Source organism: Heterodontus francisci, chromosome 10 (genome assembly GCF_036365525.1).
Source record: "Heterodontus francisci isolate sHetFra1 chromosome 10, sHetFra1.hap1, whole genome shotgun sequence".
Classification (NCBI taxonomy): domain Eukaryota; kingdom Metazoa; phylum Chordata; class Chondrichthyes; order Heterodontiformes; family Heterodontidae; genus Heterodontus; species Heterodontus francisci.
Genome location: NC_090380.1, coordinates 108249715 through 108269511, shown reverse-complemented (window position 1 = coordinate 108269511; position 19797 = coordinate 108249715). Strand labels below are relative to the sequence as shown.

The 19797-nt window shown below is 45.0% G+C and overlaps 1 protein-coding gene across 2 annotated transcripts in view; it reads left to right on the top strand.

Moving 5' to 3' along the window:
* Positions 1-19797, top strand: part of LOC137374713 (junctional adhesion molecule B-like) — an 88177-nt gene that overhangs the window by 29820 nt on the left and 38560 nt on the right. For both annotated transcript variants that reach the window (XM_068041257.1, XM_068041256.1), the window contains exon 2: positions 7604-7669. In XM_068041257.1, the coding sequence (XP_067897358.1) occupies positions 7604-7669 (66 nt within the window). The remainder of the gene's footprint in view (positions 1-7603; positions 7670-19797) is intronic.

Sequence of the window (19797 nt, the reverse complement as noted above, 5' to 3'; positions counted from 1 at the left end):
GTCGGAACTTCGTCTCCACAGGGACTGTGTGGTGGTCACTCCTACCAATACTGTCATGGACAGATGCATCTGTGACAGGCAGATTGGTGAAGATGAGGTCAAGTATGTTTTCTGCCTGTTAACCAATCCTTAATTCATGCCAGTATATTACCTGCTATCCCATGTGCTTTATTTTTGCTAACCAACCTCCTGTGGAGGCCTTCTGAAAACCCAAGTATACTACGTCCACCAACTCCCTTAGTAACATCCTCAAAAAACTCCAACAGGTCCATTAAACATGATTTCCCATTCATAAATCTATGTTGACTTTGCCTAATCAGATCATTATTATCCAAGTGTCCGTTTATCACATTCTTTAGAATAGATTCTAACATTTTCCCTACTACTGAAGTAAGGCTAACAGGTCTGTAGTTCCCCGTTTTCACTCTCCCTCCCTTTTTAAATAGTGAGGTGACATTTGCTACCTTCCAATCTGCAGCCTGTGTCGCTGAGAGCCCTCCTGACTTCCTTCTTCCACTGGCTGGGTCATGTTCGAGTATTTGAGAATGTAAGAATCATCTGCAGCTCCGAGGCTGCACTTCAATTTTTCTGATGGGAGTCCCGCATCATTTGTTCATTGATGAAACGATAGCCATTTCTGTTCAGGGTTGCGATGTAGGAAACACAAAATTTCCATACAGCAAGGTCCTATAAACAGAAATCTGATGATACCCTGTACCTTGAGGAAAGCCATCATTGTGGGAGAAATCTATGCTACTGGATACTGCTTCAATTACCTACCTCCTTAATGGAGATGTGGACTGCAAAGTGGCTGACTCCTGTGATATCTCTTTGGAGGGACCGTGTGGAATCAAAGTTAAATCACTGGTGATCATCTGGTATAAAATGCAAATGGGTGACTGTCCCTGCCTATAGATTAGGCAGCACACCTCAATCATGCCATGGCATGGAAAACTGCCCTGCAACAGAAGAGAAAGAAAGAACTTTCATTTATGTGGTGCCTTTCATTTTTTTAGTTGTTTGTGTGATGTGGGTGCCACTGGCTAGGCCAGCATTTATTGTCCATCCCTAATTGCCCGTGGGAAGGTGTTGGTGAGCTGCCTTCTTGAACTGCTGCAGTCTTTGGGGTGTAGGTATACCCACAGTGCTGTTAGGAAGGGAGTTCCAGGATTTTGACCCCACGACAGTGAAAGAACGGCGATATAGTTCCAAGTCAGGATGGTGTGTGACTTGGAGAGGAATTTGCAGGTGGTGATGTTCCCATATCCTTCTAGATGGTAGAGATTGTGGGTTTGGAAAGTGCTGCTGAAGGAGCATTATTGAGTTGCTGCAGTGCATCTTGTAGATGGTACACACTGCCGCCACTGTACATCAGTGGTGGAGGGAGTGAATGTTGAAGGTGGTGGATGGGGTGCCAATCAAGCGGGTTGCTTTGTCCTGAATGGTGTTGAGCTCCTTGAGTGTTGTTGGAACTGCACCTATCCTGGCAAGTGGAGAGTATTCCATCACATTCCTGACCTCAGAATCTTCCAAAGCACTTTACCGGCAATGAAATAGTTTTGAAGTGTAGACATTGTTGTAATGTAGGAAATGCAGCAGCCAATTTACACACAGAAGAGTGTCTGCAGAGACTCATGGACAGGATTGCGGCTGCCTGCAACGAATTTGGCCTAACCATCAGCTTCAAGATAACGAACATCATGGGACAGGACGTCAGAAATACTCTATCCATCAAAATCGGCGACTACGCTTTGGAAGTGGTTCAAGAGTTCACCTACCTAGGCTCAACTATCACCAGTAACCTGTCTTTCGATGCAGAAATCAACAGGCGCATGGGAAAGGCGTCCGTTGCTATGTCCAGACTGGCCAAGAGGGTGAGGGAAAATGGTGCACTGACACGGAACACAAAAGTCTCAGTGTTTCAAGCCTGTGTCCTCAGTACCTGGCTCTACGGCAGCGAGGCCTGGACAACGTATGTCAGCCAAGAGTGACGTCTCAACTCATTACATCTTCGCTGCCTCCGGAAAATCCTTGGCATCAGGTGGCAGGACCGTATCTCCAAATGCAGAAGTCCGCAAGGCGGCCAACATCGCCAGCATATACACCCTACTGAGCCAGCGGCGCTTGAGATGGCTTGGCCATGTGAGCCGCATGGAAGATGGCAGGATCCCAAGGACGCATTGTACCGCAAGCTTATCACCAGTATCAGACCCACCGGCCGTCCATGCCTCCGCTTTAAAGACGTCTGCAAATGCAACATGAAGTCCTGTGACATTGACCATAAGTCGTGGGAGTCAGTTGCCAGTGATCGCCAGAGCTGGCGGACAGCCGTAAAGGTGGAGCTAAAGAGTGACGAGTCGAAGAGACTTAGCAGTTGGCAGGAAAAAAGACAGAAGTGCAAGGGGAGAGCCAACTGTCTAACAGCCCTGAGAACCAATTTTATCTGCAGCGCCTGTGGAAGAGTCTGTCACTCTAGAATTGGCCTTTATAGCCACTCCAGGCGCTGCTCCACAAACCACTGACCACCTCTAGGCGCTTACCCATTGTCTCCCGAGACAAGGAGGCCAAAGAAGATGGTCCTACAAACAGCAATGTGATAATGACCAGATAATCTGTTTTAGTGATGCTGATTTAAGAATAAATATTGGTCAGAACACTGGGGATAACTCTCCTGCTTTCTTCAAAATAGTAACATGGGATCTCTTCCATCCACCTGAGAGGGCAGATGGTTTAAAGTCTCACCTGAAAGACAGTACCTCAGAGAGTGCAGCACTCCCTCAGTCAGCTGAAACTTTCTGCTCCAATCTTTAGAGAGGTGCTTGAACCCACAACTTTCTGACTTAAAGGCCACCAACCAAGCCACAGCTGTAATATTTGAGTGCTGTGTTGATGCTTTGAAATCTTGCTTTTTTTTCTTTTTATAACTAACCTGGAGTTCCATACTCACCTTTTTCCTTTTTTGCCCACTTCTTCCACTGCTCTCCAACTCCAACTTGGCATCTAACAAGCCTTGAAAAACATAAAGCCACTTTTTTTTCCACAAACCCTAGTTTGGATTGGTGTAATTCTCAGAACCGTGGTAACAGATAGCAATTTCTACTGGGATTGCATTGTCCTTGATGCATTTGTGCTTCCTCATGCAAAAGGAAAATGTAGCCTTTAAATCTCCTGTGGAATGTTTCTATCAAGTTTGTTTTTGCTCCACAAAGGTAATCAAGCAAAACACTGGATCTGTCCTTAATTGTTACATTGCACACGTCATTGATTCCTCCTTCCCTGGCATAACCATCATGGAGAATTCTGTAGCAAAAGGACTCTGGGTTTGTTTGGGAAGGTCATCAGTTGAACCAGTTCACTGAGCTGCGATTGATGACACTAAGTTCATTTTTGTGGATCAGAAGAACAATTCTATGGAATTCTCTGCCTAATTCTGTCATGTCTCGCCAAATCTAAGGAGGGTCAATGGAGTTGAGGGACAGGCTCAAGTGGTTGAATAGTGTGCTCCTGGTCCTATGTGAAATGCTTCAGAATGTCTTCCTGCACACGAGCAGCATAAGACAACCACCAGTTGTCTTCTTTTCTAGAGGCAGGAACATGGATGAAGATGCATTAATACATAAAAAGAAAACAATATTCAAGAGACATGAGAGGCTGGTGGCCCATTGAGTCCCAATGGCCCATTGCATCACAGTACGTCACTGAGCCAGTCAGACTCGGACGGTTCTGTATTCATTCATAATTTGTCCCGAGTTAGTTGTTTTTGCTTAAGAGTTTCAGTGGGGTGCAACATTTATCCCCAATGTGTCCTGACCTTGAAGGAGAAATATCAGCCAAAGTTTCCAGTCTTGATCAATGAGTGTGGATCCTACTAGAAAGTGCAAGTATGTAAATGTTGCGTGAGGACAGGATGAGCTGTCAGTGGTGCTCACTGTCTGGAGTCTAGGCATACATGATATTTGGTCACTTAGGCACGATATGGATGCCTGTGGAACTGCATTTACTGTACACCCATACTTTAATTTGAAAAGTATAAATGTATGTTTTTTGTGCACTTGTGTCATGTCTGGGGCATTTTCTCTCACCCACATTTTCATGCCGTACTTCAAAGAAAGGATGTAAAGAAACAAAGGAACTCTGCAGGAACGTACAATACCAAAATATCTTTAACTTCTATATAGCACCTGTATGAACTCGCATCATGTTTACTTAACAGAAATACAGACAGGTCTTGCAGTTTAGCAAACGTATCCCAATCAAAAGTGTTACATTATGAAAAGCCGTACCAGGTCCCATTCAGCCATCACATCATCCCTATGCTCGCTGAGCTCCTGGTCCAGCAGCACCTCATTTTTAAAATTCTCATCCGGTGCTTTCAAATCCCTCCATGGCCTCACCCCCTCCCTATTTCTGTAATCTCCTCCAGCCCCATAACCCTCCCAAGATCTCTGCGCTCCTCCAGTTCTGGCCTCATGCATCCCTGAATTTAATCTCTCCATCATTGGTAGCAGTACCTTCATCTGCCTAAGCCCTAACCTCTGGAATTCCCTTACTAATCCTCTCTGCCTCTCTACAACTCCTCCTTTAGGACAGTCTTTGATAACCCACCTCTTTGACTAAGGTTTTGTTCACCTGTCCTAATATCACCTTATGTGGCTCAGTTTAAAATTTTGTTTGATTATGCTCCTGTGAAATGCCTTTGGATGTTTCACTACATTAAAGGCGCTTTATAAATGCAAGCTGTTGATATTCATAAACGGCAACATAGCACAACTGGACAAATATCGAACCTACCGCTGAATAAATAGTCATTTTAAATATATAACAAAGAAGATGGTCATCTTACACTTGCTTGTTCTGACCATGACAATAACAGTTTCCTCAAGGGGAGGGGCTGGCGAACTAATGAGCATCTGACAAACCTTCCTCAGCAATTTTCCTCCAATTGGCCTAAGATACAGCAGTTTACAGTAATTAGTATTTCTGGCCTTAAAGGGATAGGGTCAAGTTAAGCCTAGCTCCTTCTAAACAGCAGAATACTAAATAGTGTACTGTTTGATACAGTGCTGCAGTCATTGTAAAACAGCGCATCATCCGACTTACCATGACAAATCCCATGGGAGCTGTGTTAGTTTATGTGGAGATGTGCTAGAGTGTCTGGAGATGAGCAAATTGCACGAAAATTGGGTGGGTTTTATAAGCAAAATGGACCAAGACAAGTGTGTGGTTAATGATGTGTAAAACGTTCAAAGAATCCCAGCTCATACGAATATAGGAGCAGGAGTAAGCCATTCATCTCCTCTGGACTGTTCCGCCATTCAATTAGATCATTGCTGATTTGTATCTGAATGCCATTCACCTGCCTTGGTACCATACCCCTGAACATCCTTACTTCACAAAAATCTGTCAGTCTCAGTTTTGAAATTGTCATTTGGTCCCCAGCCTCAGTAGAATTTTGGGGACTTTATTCTTCATTTTTATAATGACTAGTTTGAGAACAATCTGACCCCTGAAGTGTGTGTTGCTTAGCAACCACAGTTGTGAGCCAGCCCTACTTCCAGAATAGGAAGGATGGCCAGGGAGCTGCTGTAGAGAGAAAAAGAAATCCATATCTTGCCTTTCACGACCTTAGGATTTACCAAAACACTTCACAACCAATGAAGTACTTTTTGAAGGGTAATTAATGCTAAAATGTGGGAAATGTGGCAGCCAATTTAAGCACAGCAAGGTCCTGTAAACAACAATGTAATAATGACAAGATAATCTGTTTTCTTTTAATGATGTCAGTTGAGAGATAAATATTGGCCAGGACACTGGGAGGAAACCCCCTGTTTCTTGTTCGAAAATAATGCCATGGGATCTTTTACGCCCACCTGAGATGGGCAGTTTGAGACCTCATCCAAAAGGCAGTACCTTCAAGAGTGCAGCACTCCCTCAGTACTGCACTGGAGTGTCAGCCTAGATTTTCCACTCAAGTATCTGGAGGGGAACTTGAACTCTCAACCTTCCAACTAAGAGGTGAAAGTGCTACCCACTAAGCCACAGCTGACATCCTTGCAAGTCTCCTTTATGGTGGTAACCTGACAGCATTTCCTCAGGATTGAGAAGCAGTTGCTGCAGATGACTTCTCTCCTGAGGAGTGGCAGCAGTATAGTCATGGGTATTTAAAGGGAAGGGCACTACTTGTTCTTTGGCATCTGTAAATGCCGTTTTATGCTGGTCCGCCAAGTGCTGTGAATGTGCCTTGGTACTGGATTGTTTCAAAGCAGGAGAAGGGGTGCAAGCATCTGGTTGGCTTATGGTAGAAGCAGAAGGAGCCACATTCAGTATGAGTGTGTGCTGAGTTAGTGATCTCAACCAGTGCTCTTGGAATTGGGAGTTGGGTGGGTATTTCGAACCTTGACTGTTTTCCTATCACCCTTGCAGGAAAGTGCGTGTTAGGTGAGAGCATGATTGGACTCAGATATAATGCTTTTCACAAGCATAATTCCTTATTGGATTAATCAGTGACTATCTTATAATTACAGTCCCTAGTCTTGGATCCTCCAACCGTGGATAGCATCTCTATGTCTACCCCTTCAATCCCCTTCGTAATTTTAATGACCTCTATTAGGTCACCCATCAGCCTTTGCTTGAAGAGTCCGAGCCTGTTTGGTCTTCCCTGGTTGCAATAATCTCTCAGTTCTGCTATCGTCCTTGACAAACTTTTTTTGCACCTTCTCCGGTACCTCAATATCACTTTTTGTAATATGGAGGCTGAATATGAATATTTTTGTAATATGAACTGTACTCGTCAGAGATGACCGTAGAAGAGGGAGAGAGGTGGGAACAAGGCATTAGTGTGGAAAACAGCAAGTCCTGTGGAGATTTTGGTCTGAGGGTGCTGGTAGGCACACTGTAATTAGCTTTGAAACCTGTGGGTTTGGAGGTAAAGGAGAGGGGTGGAATAAGCCCAGTTCCTGCTCCTGATCAGCGTTCAGTGACCCCTGCTGTAAATGTGGACATTGGGTGAGGATGGGATGTACACAGCTGGGATGCCATCGGTAGATAGTAAGTCTGCCCATTGTCACAGTTTAGGTTCACAGATAAAGAATGGTTTGGGTACTAAGAGCTCTTCAAACCACCATTGGCGACCATGCCTTCAGTTGTCTTGGCCCTAAGCTCTGGAATTCCCTCCCCAAACCTCCACCTCACCACCTCTCTCTTCTTCTTTAAGACACTCATTCAGATCTACCTCTTTGATCAAGCATTTGGTCACCTATCCTAATGTCTCCATATGTAGTTCAGTGCTAGTTTTTTGCCTCCTTACACTCCTGTGAAGCACGTTGGGATATTTTATTATGTTAAAGCGACTATATATGTGCAAGTTGCTGTTGTTTGTTGTGCCCATGGAGTTTAAAATGAGTCAGCAACTTCAGAATATTAGGCGGGAGAGGACGTAAATATTGAGTGCCTTTTTAAGTGTGCTGGGGATGTAACTGTGTGCTGAGTTCACTTAATGAAAGGTTTAATTGGCAGTGTGCTTGGACCAACATCCTCAAACATTGCAGCTTGTAATACTCAACACAACCTCGCTTAGTGACTTCTCCATTTTATCTGTTTTTAGTTCATCAAAACTACGGGGTCACCATCGTATCTTCAGATCGCGATGTTGAAGTGCACGAATTTGAAAGTAAGTGCTGATTTTTATTTGTGCTGCTCCAATTCTGGCTTCTTGCACCATCTCCAATTTCCATCTTAGGAACATAGGAAATAGGAGCAGGAGTAGGCCATTCAGCCCCTCCAGCCTGCTCCACCATTCAACAAGATTATGGCTGATCATCTACCTCAACACCATTTTCCCACACTATCCCCATATCCCTTGATAGGTTTAATAACTAGAAATCTATCAATCTCTATTTTGAACATACTCAATGACTGAGCCTCCACAGTCCTCTGGGGTAGAGAATTCCAAAGATTCACCACCCTCTAAGTGAAGAAGTTCCTCCTTATCTCAGTCCTAAATGGCTTACCCCTTATTCTGAGACATTGTCCCCAGGTCCAGATCCCCCCAGCCAGGAGAAACATCCTTCCTGCATCAACCCTGTCGAGCCCTGTAAGTATTTTGCATGTTTCAATAAGATTACCCTTCATTCTTCTAAACTCATGCAGGCCCAGCCTCCTTAATCTCTCCTCATAGGATAATCCCGCATCCCAAGAATCAGTCTGGTGAACCTTCGTTGCACTCCGTCTATGGCAGTTATATCCTTTCTTAGGTAACGAGACCAAAACTGTACACAATACTCCAGGTGCGGTCTCACCAAAGCTCTATACAAATTGCAGCAAGAATTTACTCCTGGACTCAAATCCTCTTGCAATAAAGGCCAACATACCATTTGCCTTTCTAATTGCTTGCTGCACCTGCATGTTAGCTTTCAGTGACTTATGAACAAGGACACCTAGGTACCTTTGGACATCAACACTTCCCAATCTCTTACCATTTAATAGATACTTCGCATTTCTGTTTTTCCTACCAAAGTGGATAACTTTACATTTTTCCACATTATATTCCATCTGCCATGTTCTCGCTCACTCATTTAGCCTGTCTAAATCCTCTTGAAGCCTCTTTGCATCCTCCTCACAACTCACATTCCCACCTAGTTTTGTGTCACCAGCAAATTTGGGAATATTACATTTGGTCCCCACATCCAAATCATTGATATAGATTGTGAATATTTTGGGGCCTAAGCACTGATCCTTGTGGTACCCCACTCGTCACAATCTGCCAACCTGAGAATGACCCATTTAATCCTATTGTCTCAATGCATGCCAGTAAATTACCTGTCTCCCGTCATAGCTTCTAATGCAGTTTCCCAATCTACCACAGCCAACTTGCACCTTATACCTTTGTAGTTTCTTTTGTTTAGATTTAAGACCATAGTTTCAGATTGAACTACATTACTTTCAAACTTTAAATTCTATTATATTATGGTCACTCTTCCCTAAGGCTCCTTTATAACGAGATTATTAATTAGCCCTTTCTCATGGCATAATTCCAGACCTAAAATAGCCCATTCTCCAGCTGGTTCCTCAACATGCTGTTCTAGAAAACCATCTCATATATATTTCAGGAATCCATCCTCTGGTTTACCCAGTCTATATGTAGATTGAATACCCCCCATGATCACTGTATGACCCTTGTTACATGCACCTCTAATTTCCTGATTTATACTGTGCCCTACATTACCACTACTGTTTGGTGGCCTATAAACAACTCCTACCAATGTTTTTGCCCCTTGCTGTTCCTTAGCTCTACCCAAACTGATTCTACATCTTGATCTTTCGATCTAAGATCCTCTCTTACTAATGTACTGATCTCATCCTTTATTAACAGCGCTACCCCACCTCCTTTTCCTTTTTGCCTATCCTTCCTAAATGTCAAATACCCTTGAACATTCAGTTCCCAGCCTTCGTCACTGTGTAGCCTTGTCTCCGTTATGGCAAGTAGATCATACCTGTTCCTTCTATTTGTGCTGTCAGTTCATCTATCTTGTTGCGAATGCTGTGCGCATTCAGATAGAATGCCTTCAATTCTGTCCTTATTATTTTCACAACCTCTAACTTTAGCTGCTGATGCATTCTTAAGTTTATATGCTTTGAGGCCTTCCTGCCACACTCTGATTATCATTATCCTTATTGCTACCTTGCTCTCTTGCCTTCTCTTCTCTCTTTAAATTATCACGTTTTCTCTCACTTGATCCCTTCCCCCCACTATTTAGTTTAAAGCCCTCTCTACCACCCTAGTTATACGACTCGCCAGAACACTGGTCCCAGCACGGTTCAGGTGAAGACAGGCTCAACGGTACAACTCTCACTTTCCCCAGTACTGGTGCCAGTGCCCCATGAATCGAAACTCATTTCTCCCACACCAATCTTTCAGCCACACATTTAACTCTCTACTTTTATTTACCCAACACCAATTTGCTCATGGCTCAGGTAATAATGCCTAGGCCCTAAGCTCTGGAATGTCATTTCTAGACCTCTCCACTTCTTTCTCCTCCTTTAAGATGCTTTTGAAAACCTACCTCTTTGACCAAGCTTTTGGCCATCTGTCCTGATATCTCCATCTTTGGTTCAGTGTCAAATTTTGTCTGATGACGCTTCTGTGGAACGCCTTGGGACATTTTACTACATTAAAGGTGCTATATCAGTTTCACGCGACGTTGTTTGTTACTATGATTTCAATTGCTCATCTTTCCTTCATTAAATTAGCAGGATTATTTATCTGATATGAATGTTATGCTTCATTCTGTTGTGTGGATTGTGTATGTCACACCAACATATGAAATGCTGAAACAAAAGCAGAAAATGCTGGAAATACTCAGCAGGTCAGGCAGCATCTGTAGAGAGAGAAAAATAGACTAAACACTTCAGATCTGTGACCTTTCACCTGTTCTGATGGAAGGTCAATGACCTGAAACATTAACTCTGTTTCTTTCTCCACAGATGCTGCCTGACATGCTGAGTATTTCCAGCATTTTCTGTGTTTATTTTAGATTTCCAGCATCTGCAGTATTTTCCTTTCATAAATGAAATGTTGATTTGATTTTATTCAGGATATCCATTCTCCATTGGGAATTCTGTGGATTGATAGTCTGCTTGTCTGTCGATCTATCACTGTTCTATTTATTTATAATGCATGAAAAAATGAGTTTGTATGCACACTTCTTATCCACAAAACTTTACTTCCTATTCCCATGATTTTGTCTGACTTTCGTGTCAACTTTTTACATTATAAATTCCAAGGCAGTAGAGAAGGTGCAAAAATTATCTACAAGAATGATAGCAGGACTGAGAGGATATAACGATCAGGAAAGATTGAATAGGCTGGGGCTGGAGAAGGCTGAAGGAGTGATTTGATTGCAGTATTTAGGGTTATGAAATGGTTTGATCGTGTAGATGCAGAGAAGATATATTCACTTATGCAAGTGTGTAAAGCTGAAGATAGTCACTAATAAATCAAGTAGAGAATTCAAGAGAAGTTTCCTTAGACAGACAGTGGTTAGAATGTAGAACTCGCTACCATAGGGAGTCGTTGAGGCTGTTAGAATTAAACAGGAAGCTAGATAAGTACATATTGGAGAAAGGAACAGAAGGATATGCTGATAGGGTTGGATGAAGTTGGAGGAAGCTCATGTAGGGCATAAACACCAACATGGACCAGTTGGGCTGAATGGCCTGTTTCTGTGCTGTACATGCTATGTCCAAGTGTATAATTGAATTGAATAGCTTGGCCTCAGCTTCAGATAACTGGCACACACTTCTTGGTGCTGGAGTTATTGAGTATCAAATTGCACTCAATCAAATACAATGTTGAACTAATGGCCAGAACAGTCGGGTACAAGTTGAAGGAAGTCTTCACAGAATAATACAGTGCAGAAGAGGCCCTTCGGCCCATTGAGTCTGCACCGATGCATTAAAACACCTGAGCTGTCTACCTAATCCCATTTGCCAGCACTTGGCCCATAGCCTTGAATGTTATGACGTGCCAAGTGCACATCCAGGTACTTTTTAAAGGATGTGAGGCAACCTGCCTCTACCACCCACCCAGGCAGTGCATTCCAGACCGTCACCACCCTCTGGGTAAAAAAGTTCTTCCTCAAATCCCCCTTAAACCTCCCGCCCCTCACCTTAAACTTGTGACCCCTCGTAACTGACCCTTCAACTAAGGGGAACAGCTGCTCCCTATCCACCCTGTCCACGCCCCTCATAATCTTGTACACCTCGATCAGGTCACCCCTCAGTCTTCTTTGCTCCAGCGAAAACAACCCAAGCCTATCCAACCTCTCTTCATAGCTTAAATGTTCCATCCCAGGCAACATCCTGGTGAATCGCCTCTGCACCCCCTCCAGTGCAATCACATCCTTCCTATAATGTGGTGACTAGAATTGCACACAGTACTCCAGCTGTGGCCTTACCAAAGTTCTGTACAACTCCAACATGACCTCCCTACTTTTGTAATCTATGCCTCGATTGATAAGGGCAAGTGTCCCATATGTCTTTTTCACCACCCTATTAACCTGCCCTTCTGCCTTCAGAGATCTATGGACAAACACGCCAAGGTCCCTTTGTTCCTCGGAACTTCCCAGTGTCAGGCCATTCATTGAATACTTCCGTGCCACATTACTCCTTCCAAAGTGTATCACCTCACACTTTTCAGCGTTAAATTCCATCTGCCACTTTTCTGCCCATTTGACCATCCCGTCTATATCTTCCTGTAACCTAAGACACTCCACCTCACTGTTAACCACTCGGCCAATCTTTGTGTCATCCACGAACTTACTGATCCTACCCCCCACATAGTCATCTATGTCGTTTATATAAATGACAATAGGGGACTCAGCACAGATCCCTGTGGTATGCCACTGGACACTGTCTTCCAGTCACTAAAACAGCCGTCTGTCATCACTCTCTGTCTCCTACAGCTAAACCAATGTTGAATCCACCTTATCAAGTTATCTTGTATCCCATGTGCATTTGCTTTCTTGATAAGTCTCCCATGTGGGACCTTGTCAAAGGCTTTGCTGAAATCCATGTAAACTACATCAACTGCACTACCCTCATCTACACACCTGGTCACATGCTCAAAAAATTCAATCAAATTTGTTAGGCATGACCTCCCTCTGACAAAGCCATGCTGACTAATCCTAATCAAATTTTGCCTCTCCAAGTGGTGATCGATTCTTGCTCAAACTGTACCACAACTCCTATTATAACAACAACACATCAGGGTAGAAAGGTAGTGGTGGCACAAAACAGACAGTAGCAGATTGACCGCCCATAATACACAGTGGCTGACATTCAGTTCCATTGCAGTCAATGGTATTAAATGTCTACCTTCTACTCATTTAACATAGAAGAACATCCCAAGGTGCTTTACAGAAGTGTAATCAGACAAAAAGGAAAGCCGAGACAAAGGACTAACTATTAGGAGGGTAACTAAAAGTTTGGTCAGAGGTGGATTTTAAGGAGGGTCTTACAGATGCAGAGAGAAGTGTAAAGGTTCAGTGAGGGAACTCCAGAGCATACGGCCAAGACTTCTAAAGGCACGGCCACCAGTGGTGGGAAAAAGGGAATGGGGGATGCACAAGAGGCCAGGGTCTGAGGAAGGCACAATTCCTGGTTCTTCGGTCAAAGCGCCTTGACTATTGTGTCCGATTCTGGTCACCAAAGTGCGGGGGGGAGCCGTTCAAGGCATTGTGGCAGTTCAGAGAAGAGCCATGTAAGTTTGACCAAAGGCATTAAAATGTACAAGGAAATGGTGGCTGAAAGGCAAATTTAGTGGTGTTGTCACTTTTTGACCATTCTTTTGGTTTTGGGGGGAAAAGGTTACCGTTAAAAGTTGTGTTTGAAAGCAAAGTGTATGCAAGTTTTTTTATACAAAACTGTGAGGCAGTTAACAGTTAAGAAGTTGTTTTCCCATAGAGTGTAAATAACAGGCAATTCATTAGTATGTCTCAGCAATGAAGCGCACGTCACACCCCTTCTGCTGGATAGTATCCAATCTCTTTCTGACTTAACAGAGCAAAATAAGAGACAGGGACATGGGCAATCAGCCAGGTTTTTGAAACAAAAGGCTATATGGCAGCCATCCCAGAAAAGCCTGAGAGACGCTTAAAATGAAGGAGTGTTCAGAAGTTTTTCTATTTAAGTCAAGCAAGATAGCCCACTGAGTTAGGAAAACATAGCACTTTCAATATTTTGTATTATTACCTGATGCAACTTGTATGATTTTCTATTAAGTGGACTTGCTCTGTATGTTGATTGTCAATAAATTTAAGCTCATCCAAGACTCAAGACACCATGTCCTGTTCACCCATCACCCCTGTGCTGCCGACCTACACTGGCTCCTGCTCCAGAAACACCTCACTTTTAAAATTATCATCTTTGTTTTCAAATCCCTCCATAGGTTCGCCTCTCCCTATCCCTGAAACCACCACCTGGCCTCTTTGCGCATCCCCGATTTTCAGAGCTCCGTCATTGGTGGCCATGATTTAAGCTGTCAAGGCCCTAAGCTCTAGAATTCTCTCCCTAAACCTGACCTCCTTGCTACCTCTCTCTTCTCCTTTAAGATGCTTCTTAAAACCAATCACTTTGACCAAGCTTTTGGTCATCTGTCCTAATATCTCCTGATGTGGCTCGTGTCGGGTTTTTCTGAGAACTCTACTGTGAAGCACTTGGGTTATTTCACTACGCTAAAGGCGCTATATAAATGCAAGTTGTGGTTGTTCACTTGATGTGAAATTAAAGCAGGTTAACAACTCTTGTCTAGCCCCCTCTCACCAAGTACGCGCTTGGTCCATGTTCGAAAAGATTGAAGAAGGATCTGTGCATCCAGCCCAGCTGATGCGATTGTATAGTTCGACATTGGGCATTAAGAGCACACTTTAAAATGCAGGGCATTCGCACCTCTGGATCCGAGAGAATATCTAAGGCTAGACTGCAAATTTGTAACTGGTATATAAAACAGTAGAAATAACGAGAAAGGTACATCCAACAAACTGCTTCAAACTAAACACGAGTAGAAAAGTAAAGATCAAGTGTAGGGCTGCTGTCTGGAAATTCTCCCTCACACAGAGTGGTCAATAGACTTCCAGATAATATAGTCAAGTTAAACTCCCTGGAATTATTCACAAAATATTTGGGAGGAACTTGAGGATCTTTTTGAATGGATGGGCCAAATGGCCTTCCTTATTGTACCTATATTGTGTATATAGAGAGTAGAATCATACAGAATAGGAGGTCATTCATGCCCATCTTCCCTGTGCCAGCTCTTTGAAAGTGTAATCCAATTAGTCCGACTCCCCTGCTCTTTCCCCAGAGTGCTGCAATTTTTAAAAATATTTTTTGATTTATATTGTAGCATTTTTCTTGCTTGTCAGATGAACATACTGTTGTGTGCTTCTCTCCGTTGTGCATGCATGTACATGTCTACATGTGTGAACGTGTGCGCACATATAGGAACTAATGTGCAAGTGCAAACGTGATGTTGTAGGGTACGTGTATCTGTGCTCGTGTATGTGTGCGCGGCGGGGCACATTATGGCCGGGATTTTAGGAGTCCCCCCCCCCCCCCCCCACCACCACCTCGAGGCGGGATCAGAGGCAGAAAGTGGCGTGAAAGGTGGCAAGGTGGGGTAGGGGGTGAATGGGGCCCGTCCGATTGTCCCCGGAGAGGCCCTAAAAACTTAATTGAGTTTCGGGGCCATTTTCCTGTTGCCTCTGATGGCTGGGTGTAGAGCCAACAGTGGCCACCACTCCCGGTGGCTCTGCTGGGATGAAGAGCTGCCGGCTTGCTGATTGGCTGCACCTCCATTAGGCGGGACTTCCTGCCTCAAGGAGGTAGAGGTCCCGCTCAAGACCAAATAAGGGCCTGGAGAGCGAAAATTCCCGACATGGCTCCCCAGGCCCGGCGGAGGTGAGCTCGCCACCGACTTTTCGGCCGGTGGACGGGGCCTTCCGCCCAATGTAAAATTCTGGCACTAAAATCTCAGCCTTAAATATGTTCAATGATGGAGCAACCACAAGTCTCTGGGGTAAAGAATTCCAAAGATTCACAACCCTTTCAGTGAAAATATTTCTCCTCATCTCAGTCTTAAACAATCATCCCCTTATCCTGAGACTGTGCCCCTGTGTTCTAGATTCCGCAGACAGGGGAAACAACCTCACTGTCTACCCTGTCAAGCCCCTTCAAAATGTTATATGTTTCAATGAGTTCACCTCTCATTCTTCGAAACTCCAGAAAGGATTGGCCCAATTTACTCAGCATCTCACCATGGGACAACCCTCTCATCCCAAGAACCAATCTAGTGAATCTTTGCTGCACCAAAAGTGCACACAGTACTCAGTGTGCTCTCACCAAAGCTTTGTACAATTGTAGCACGACTTATTTATTTTTGTATTCTTACCCTCTTGCAAGAAAGGTTAACATACCATTTAACTTCCTAATTGCTTGCTGTACCTGCATGCTAACTTTCTGAGTTCCTTGTATGAGTACACACGAGTCCCTCTGAATATCAACATTTACAAGCTCACACCTTTTAAAAAAATATTCCACTTTTCTATTCTTACGACCACATCCTACTCCATCTGTCACCTTGATGCCCGCTCACTTAACCTGTCTATATCACTTTGCACCCTCTTTGTGTCCTCCTCACAGCTTACATTCCCATCTAGCTTTGTATTATCAGCAACTTAGATACATTATTTATCTTTTCATCTAATATCGCTTGTAAGTAGCTGATGCCCCTGCTCTGATCCTTGCGGCACTCCACTAGTCACAGCCTGCCAACTTGAAAATGCCCCATTTATCCCTACCTTTTGCTTCCTGTCCATTAACTGATGCTAATATATTAGGCAGATGGAAAGTGCAAGGGTGCCTCAAAATAGAGTCGCTCTCAAAAGGCTTCACAGAAGTTAATAAAAAAAGGAAGGCCCAGAGCTGTTAAAGCCATCAGTGTGGAAGGAGAGCCCCTTCACAGGAATGCTTTAGGCCATGGCTGTAGCTCCATGGTCACAGCCTCCGATGCCCTCTAACCTCCCGTTATGAGGCCACCTCTGATAAGCTTCTGGACTTCTGACACAAAGCGAGGCCTTGATTGGCAACCTGCCGCGGAGGGTCGGGCATATGTTGCCATAGGGAGCCCTCTTCCAAGAAATCTCCTGAAGTCAGGAACACATCGGGACGGCACAGTGGCGCAGTGGTTAGCACCACAGCCTCACAGCTCCAGCGACCCGGGTTCAATTCCGGGTACTGCCTGTGCGGAGTTTGCAAGTTCTCCCTGTGACCGCGTGGGTTTCCGCCGGGTGCTCCGGTTTCCTCCCACAGCCAAAGACTTGCAGGTTGGTAGGTAAATTGGCCATTATAAATTGCCCATAGTGTAGGTAGGTAGTCGGAGAATTGAGGGAAGTTGGGGACGTGGTAGGGAATATGGGATTAATGTTCTTTTTTCTCTTTCTTTTGGGCCTCCTTATGTCGAGAGACAATGGATACGCGCCTGGAGGTGGTCAGTGGTTTGTGAAGCAGCGCCTGGAGTGGCTATAAAGGCCAATTCTAGAGTGACAGGTGCTGCAGAGAAATTTGTTTGTCGGGGCTATTGCACAGTTGGCTCTCCCCTTGCGCCTCTGTCTTTTTTCCTGCCAACTACTAAGTCTCTTCGACTCGCCACATTTTAGCCCCGTCTTTATGGCTGTCCGCCAGCTCTGGCGAACGCTGGCAACTGATTCCCACGACTTGTGATCAGTGTCACAGGATTTCATGTCGCGTTTGCAGACGTCTTTATAGCGGAGACATGGTCGGCCGGTGGGTCTGATACCAGTGGCGAGCTCGCTGTACAATGTGTCTTTGGGGATCCTGCCATCTTCCATGCGGCTCACATGGCCAAGCCATCTCAAGCGCCGCTGACTCAGTAGTGTGTACAAGCTGGGGATGTTGGCCGCCTCGAGGACTTCTGTGTTGGAGATACGGTCCTGCCACCTGATGCCAAGTATTCTCCGGAGGCAGCGAAGATGGAATGAATTGAGACGTCGCTCTTGGCTGACATACGTTGTCCAGGCCTCGCTGCCATAGAGCAAGGTACTGAGGACACAGGCCTGATACACTCGGACTTTTGTGTTCCGTGTCAGTGCGCCATTTTCCCACACTCTCTTGGCCAGTCTGGACATAGCAATGGAAGCCTTTCCCATGCGCTTGTTGATTTCTGCATCTAGAGAAAGGTTACTGGTGATAGTTGAGCCTAGGTAGGTGAACTCTTGAACCACTTCCAGAGCGTGGTCGCCAATATTGATGGATGGAGCATTTCTGACATCCTGCCCCATGATGTTTGTTTTCTTGAGGCTGATGGTTAGGCCAAATTCATTGCAGGCAGCCGCAAACCTGTCGATGAGACTCTGCAGACACTCTTCAGTGTGAAATGTTAAAGCAGCATCGTCAGCAAAGAGGAGTTCCCTGATGAGGACTTTCCGTACTTTGGACTTCGCTCTTAGACGGGCAAGGTTGAACAACCTGCCCCCTGATCTTGTGTGGAGGAAAATTCCTTCTTCAGAGGACTTGAACGCATGTGAAAGCAGCAGGGAGAAGAAAATCCCAAAAAGTGTGGGTGCGAGAACACAGCCCTGTTTCACGCCACTCAGGATAGGAAAGGGCTCTGAGGAGGAGCCACCATGTTGAATTGTGCCTTTCATATTGTCATGGAATGAGGTGATGATACTTAGTAGCTTTGGTGGGCATCCAATCTTTTCTAGTAGTCTGAAGAGACCACGTCTGCTGACGAGGTCAAAGGCTTTGGTGAGATCAATGAAAGCAATGTAGAGGGGCATCTGTTGTTCACGGCATTTCTCCTGTATCTGACGAAGGGAGAACAGCATGTCAACGGTCGATCTCTCTGCACGAAAGCCACACTGTGCCTCAGGGTAGACGCGCTCGGCCAGCTTCTGGAGCCTGTTCAGAACGACTCGAGCAAAGACTTTCCCCACTATGCTGAGCATGGAGATTCCACGGTAGTTGTTGCAGTCACCATGGTCACCTTTGTTTTTATAGAGGGTGATGATATTGGCATCGCGCATGTCCTGTGGTACTGCTCCCTCGTCCAAGCACAGGCACAGCAGTTCATGTAGTGCTGAGAGTATAGCAGGCTTGGCACTCTTGATTATTTCAGGGGTAATGCTGTCCTTCCCAGGGGCTTTTCCACTGGCTAGAGAATCAATGGCATCACTGAGGTCTGATTTGGTTGGCTGTATCAGCTCATCCATGACTGGTAGAGGCTGGGCTGCATTGAGGGCAGTCTCAGTGACAGCATTCTCCCTGGAGTACAGTTCTAGGTAGTACTCAACCCAGCGGTCCATTTGTTTGTGTTGGTCAGTGATTATGTCCCCTGATTTAGATTTGAGGGGGGCGATCTTCTTGATGGTTGGCCCAAGAGCTCTCTTCATGCCATCATACATTCCTCTGATGTTTCTGGTGTCTGAGGCCAGCTGAATATGACTGCATAGGTTTTGCCAGTAGTCGTTTGCGCAGCGCCTGGCTGTTCTTTGTACAGTGCTTCTGGCTGCTTTAAGTGCTGCGGATGTTAAATCGCTGGGGGCTTTCTTGTAGCTCAACAGTGCAATGCGCTTAGCTGCTCTGACAGGTTCCAGCTCTTCATTATGAGATTGAAACCAGTCTGCATTTCTCTTCGCACTTTTGCCGTAGGTGGTCAAAGCTGACTCATAGATGGCGTCTCTGATGTGGGCTCACTTGGTCTCAGCATCCCCTGTGGGAGTGTTTTGAAGGGCTGTTACAAGTGAATTTAGAAATTTTTGTAACAGCTGTGGATGAGAAATTCTGCTCGTGTTGATGCACGGGTGGCCCTTCTGCTTGGAATGATGCAACTTCTTTGGTCTGAGTCTAACCTTGCTGCACACCAGGGAGTGGTCGGTGTCGCAGTCTGCACTGTGGAAGCTGCGTGTGATTTGAACACTGTTTAAGGAGGCTCGCCTTGTGACGATGAGGTCTAGCTGGTGCCAATGACGCGATCTTGGGTGCCTCCATGAAACCTGGTGACAGGGTTTAGTGTGAAAGAATGAGTTGGTGATGCAGAGGTTATGATAGGTACACAACTCAAGCAGTCTCTGCCCATTCTCATTCATCCTTCCAATGCCATAGCGCCCAAGGCAGGAGGGCCATGTAGGATTAGTATAAATGGGTGGTTGTTGGTCGGCACAGACTCGGTGGGCCGAAGGACCTGTTTCAGTGCTGTATCTGTAGATAGATAGATAGATACAT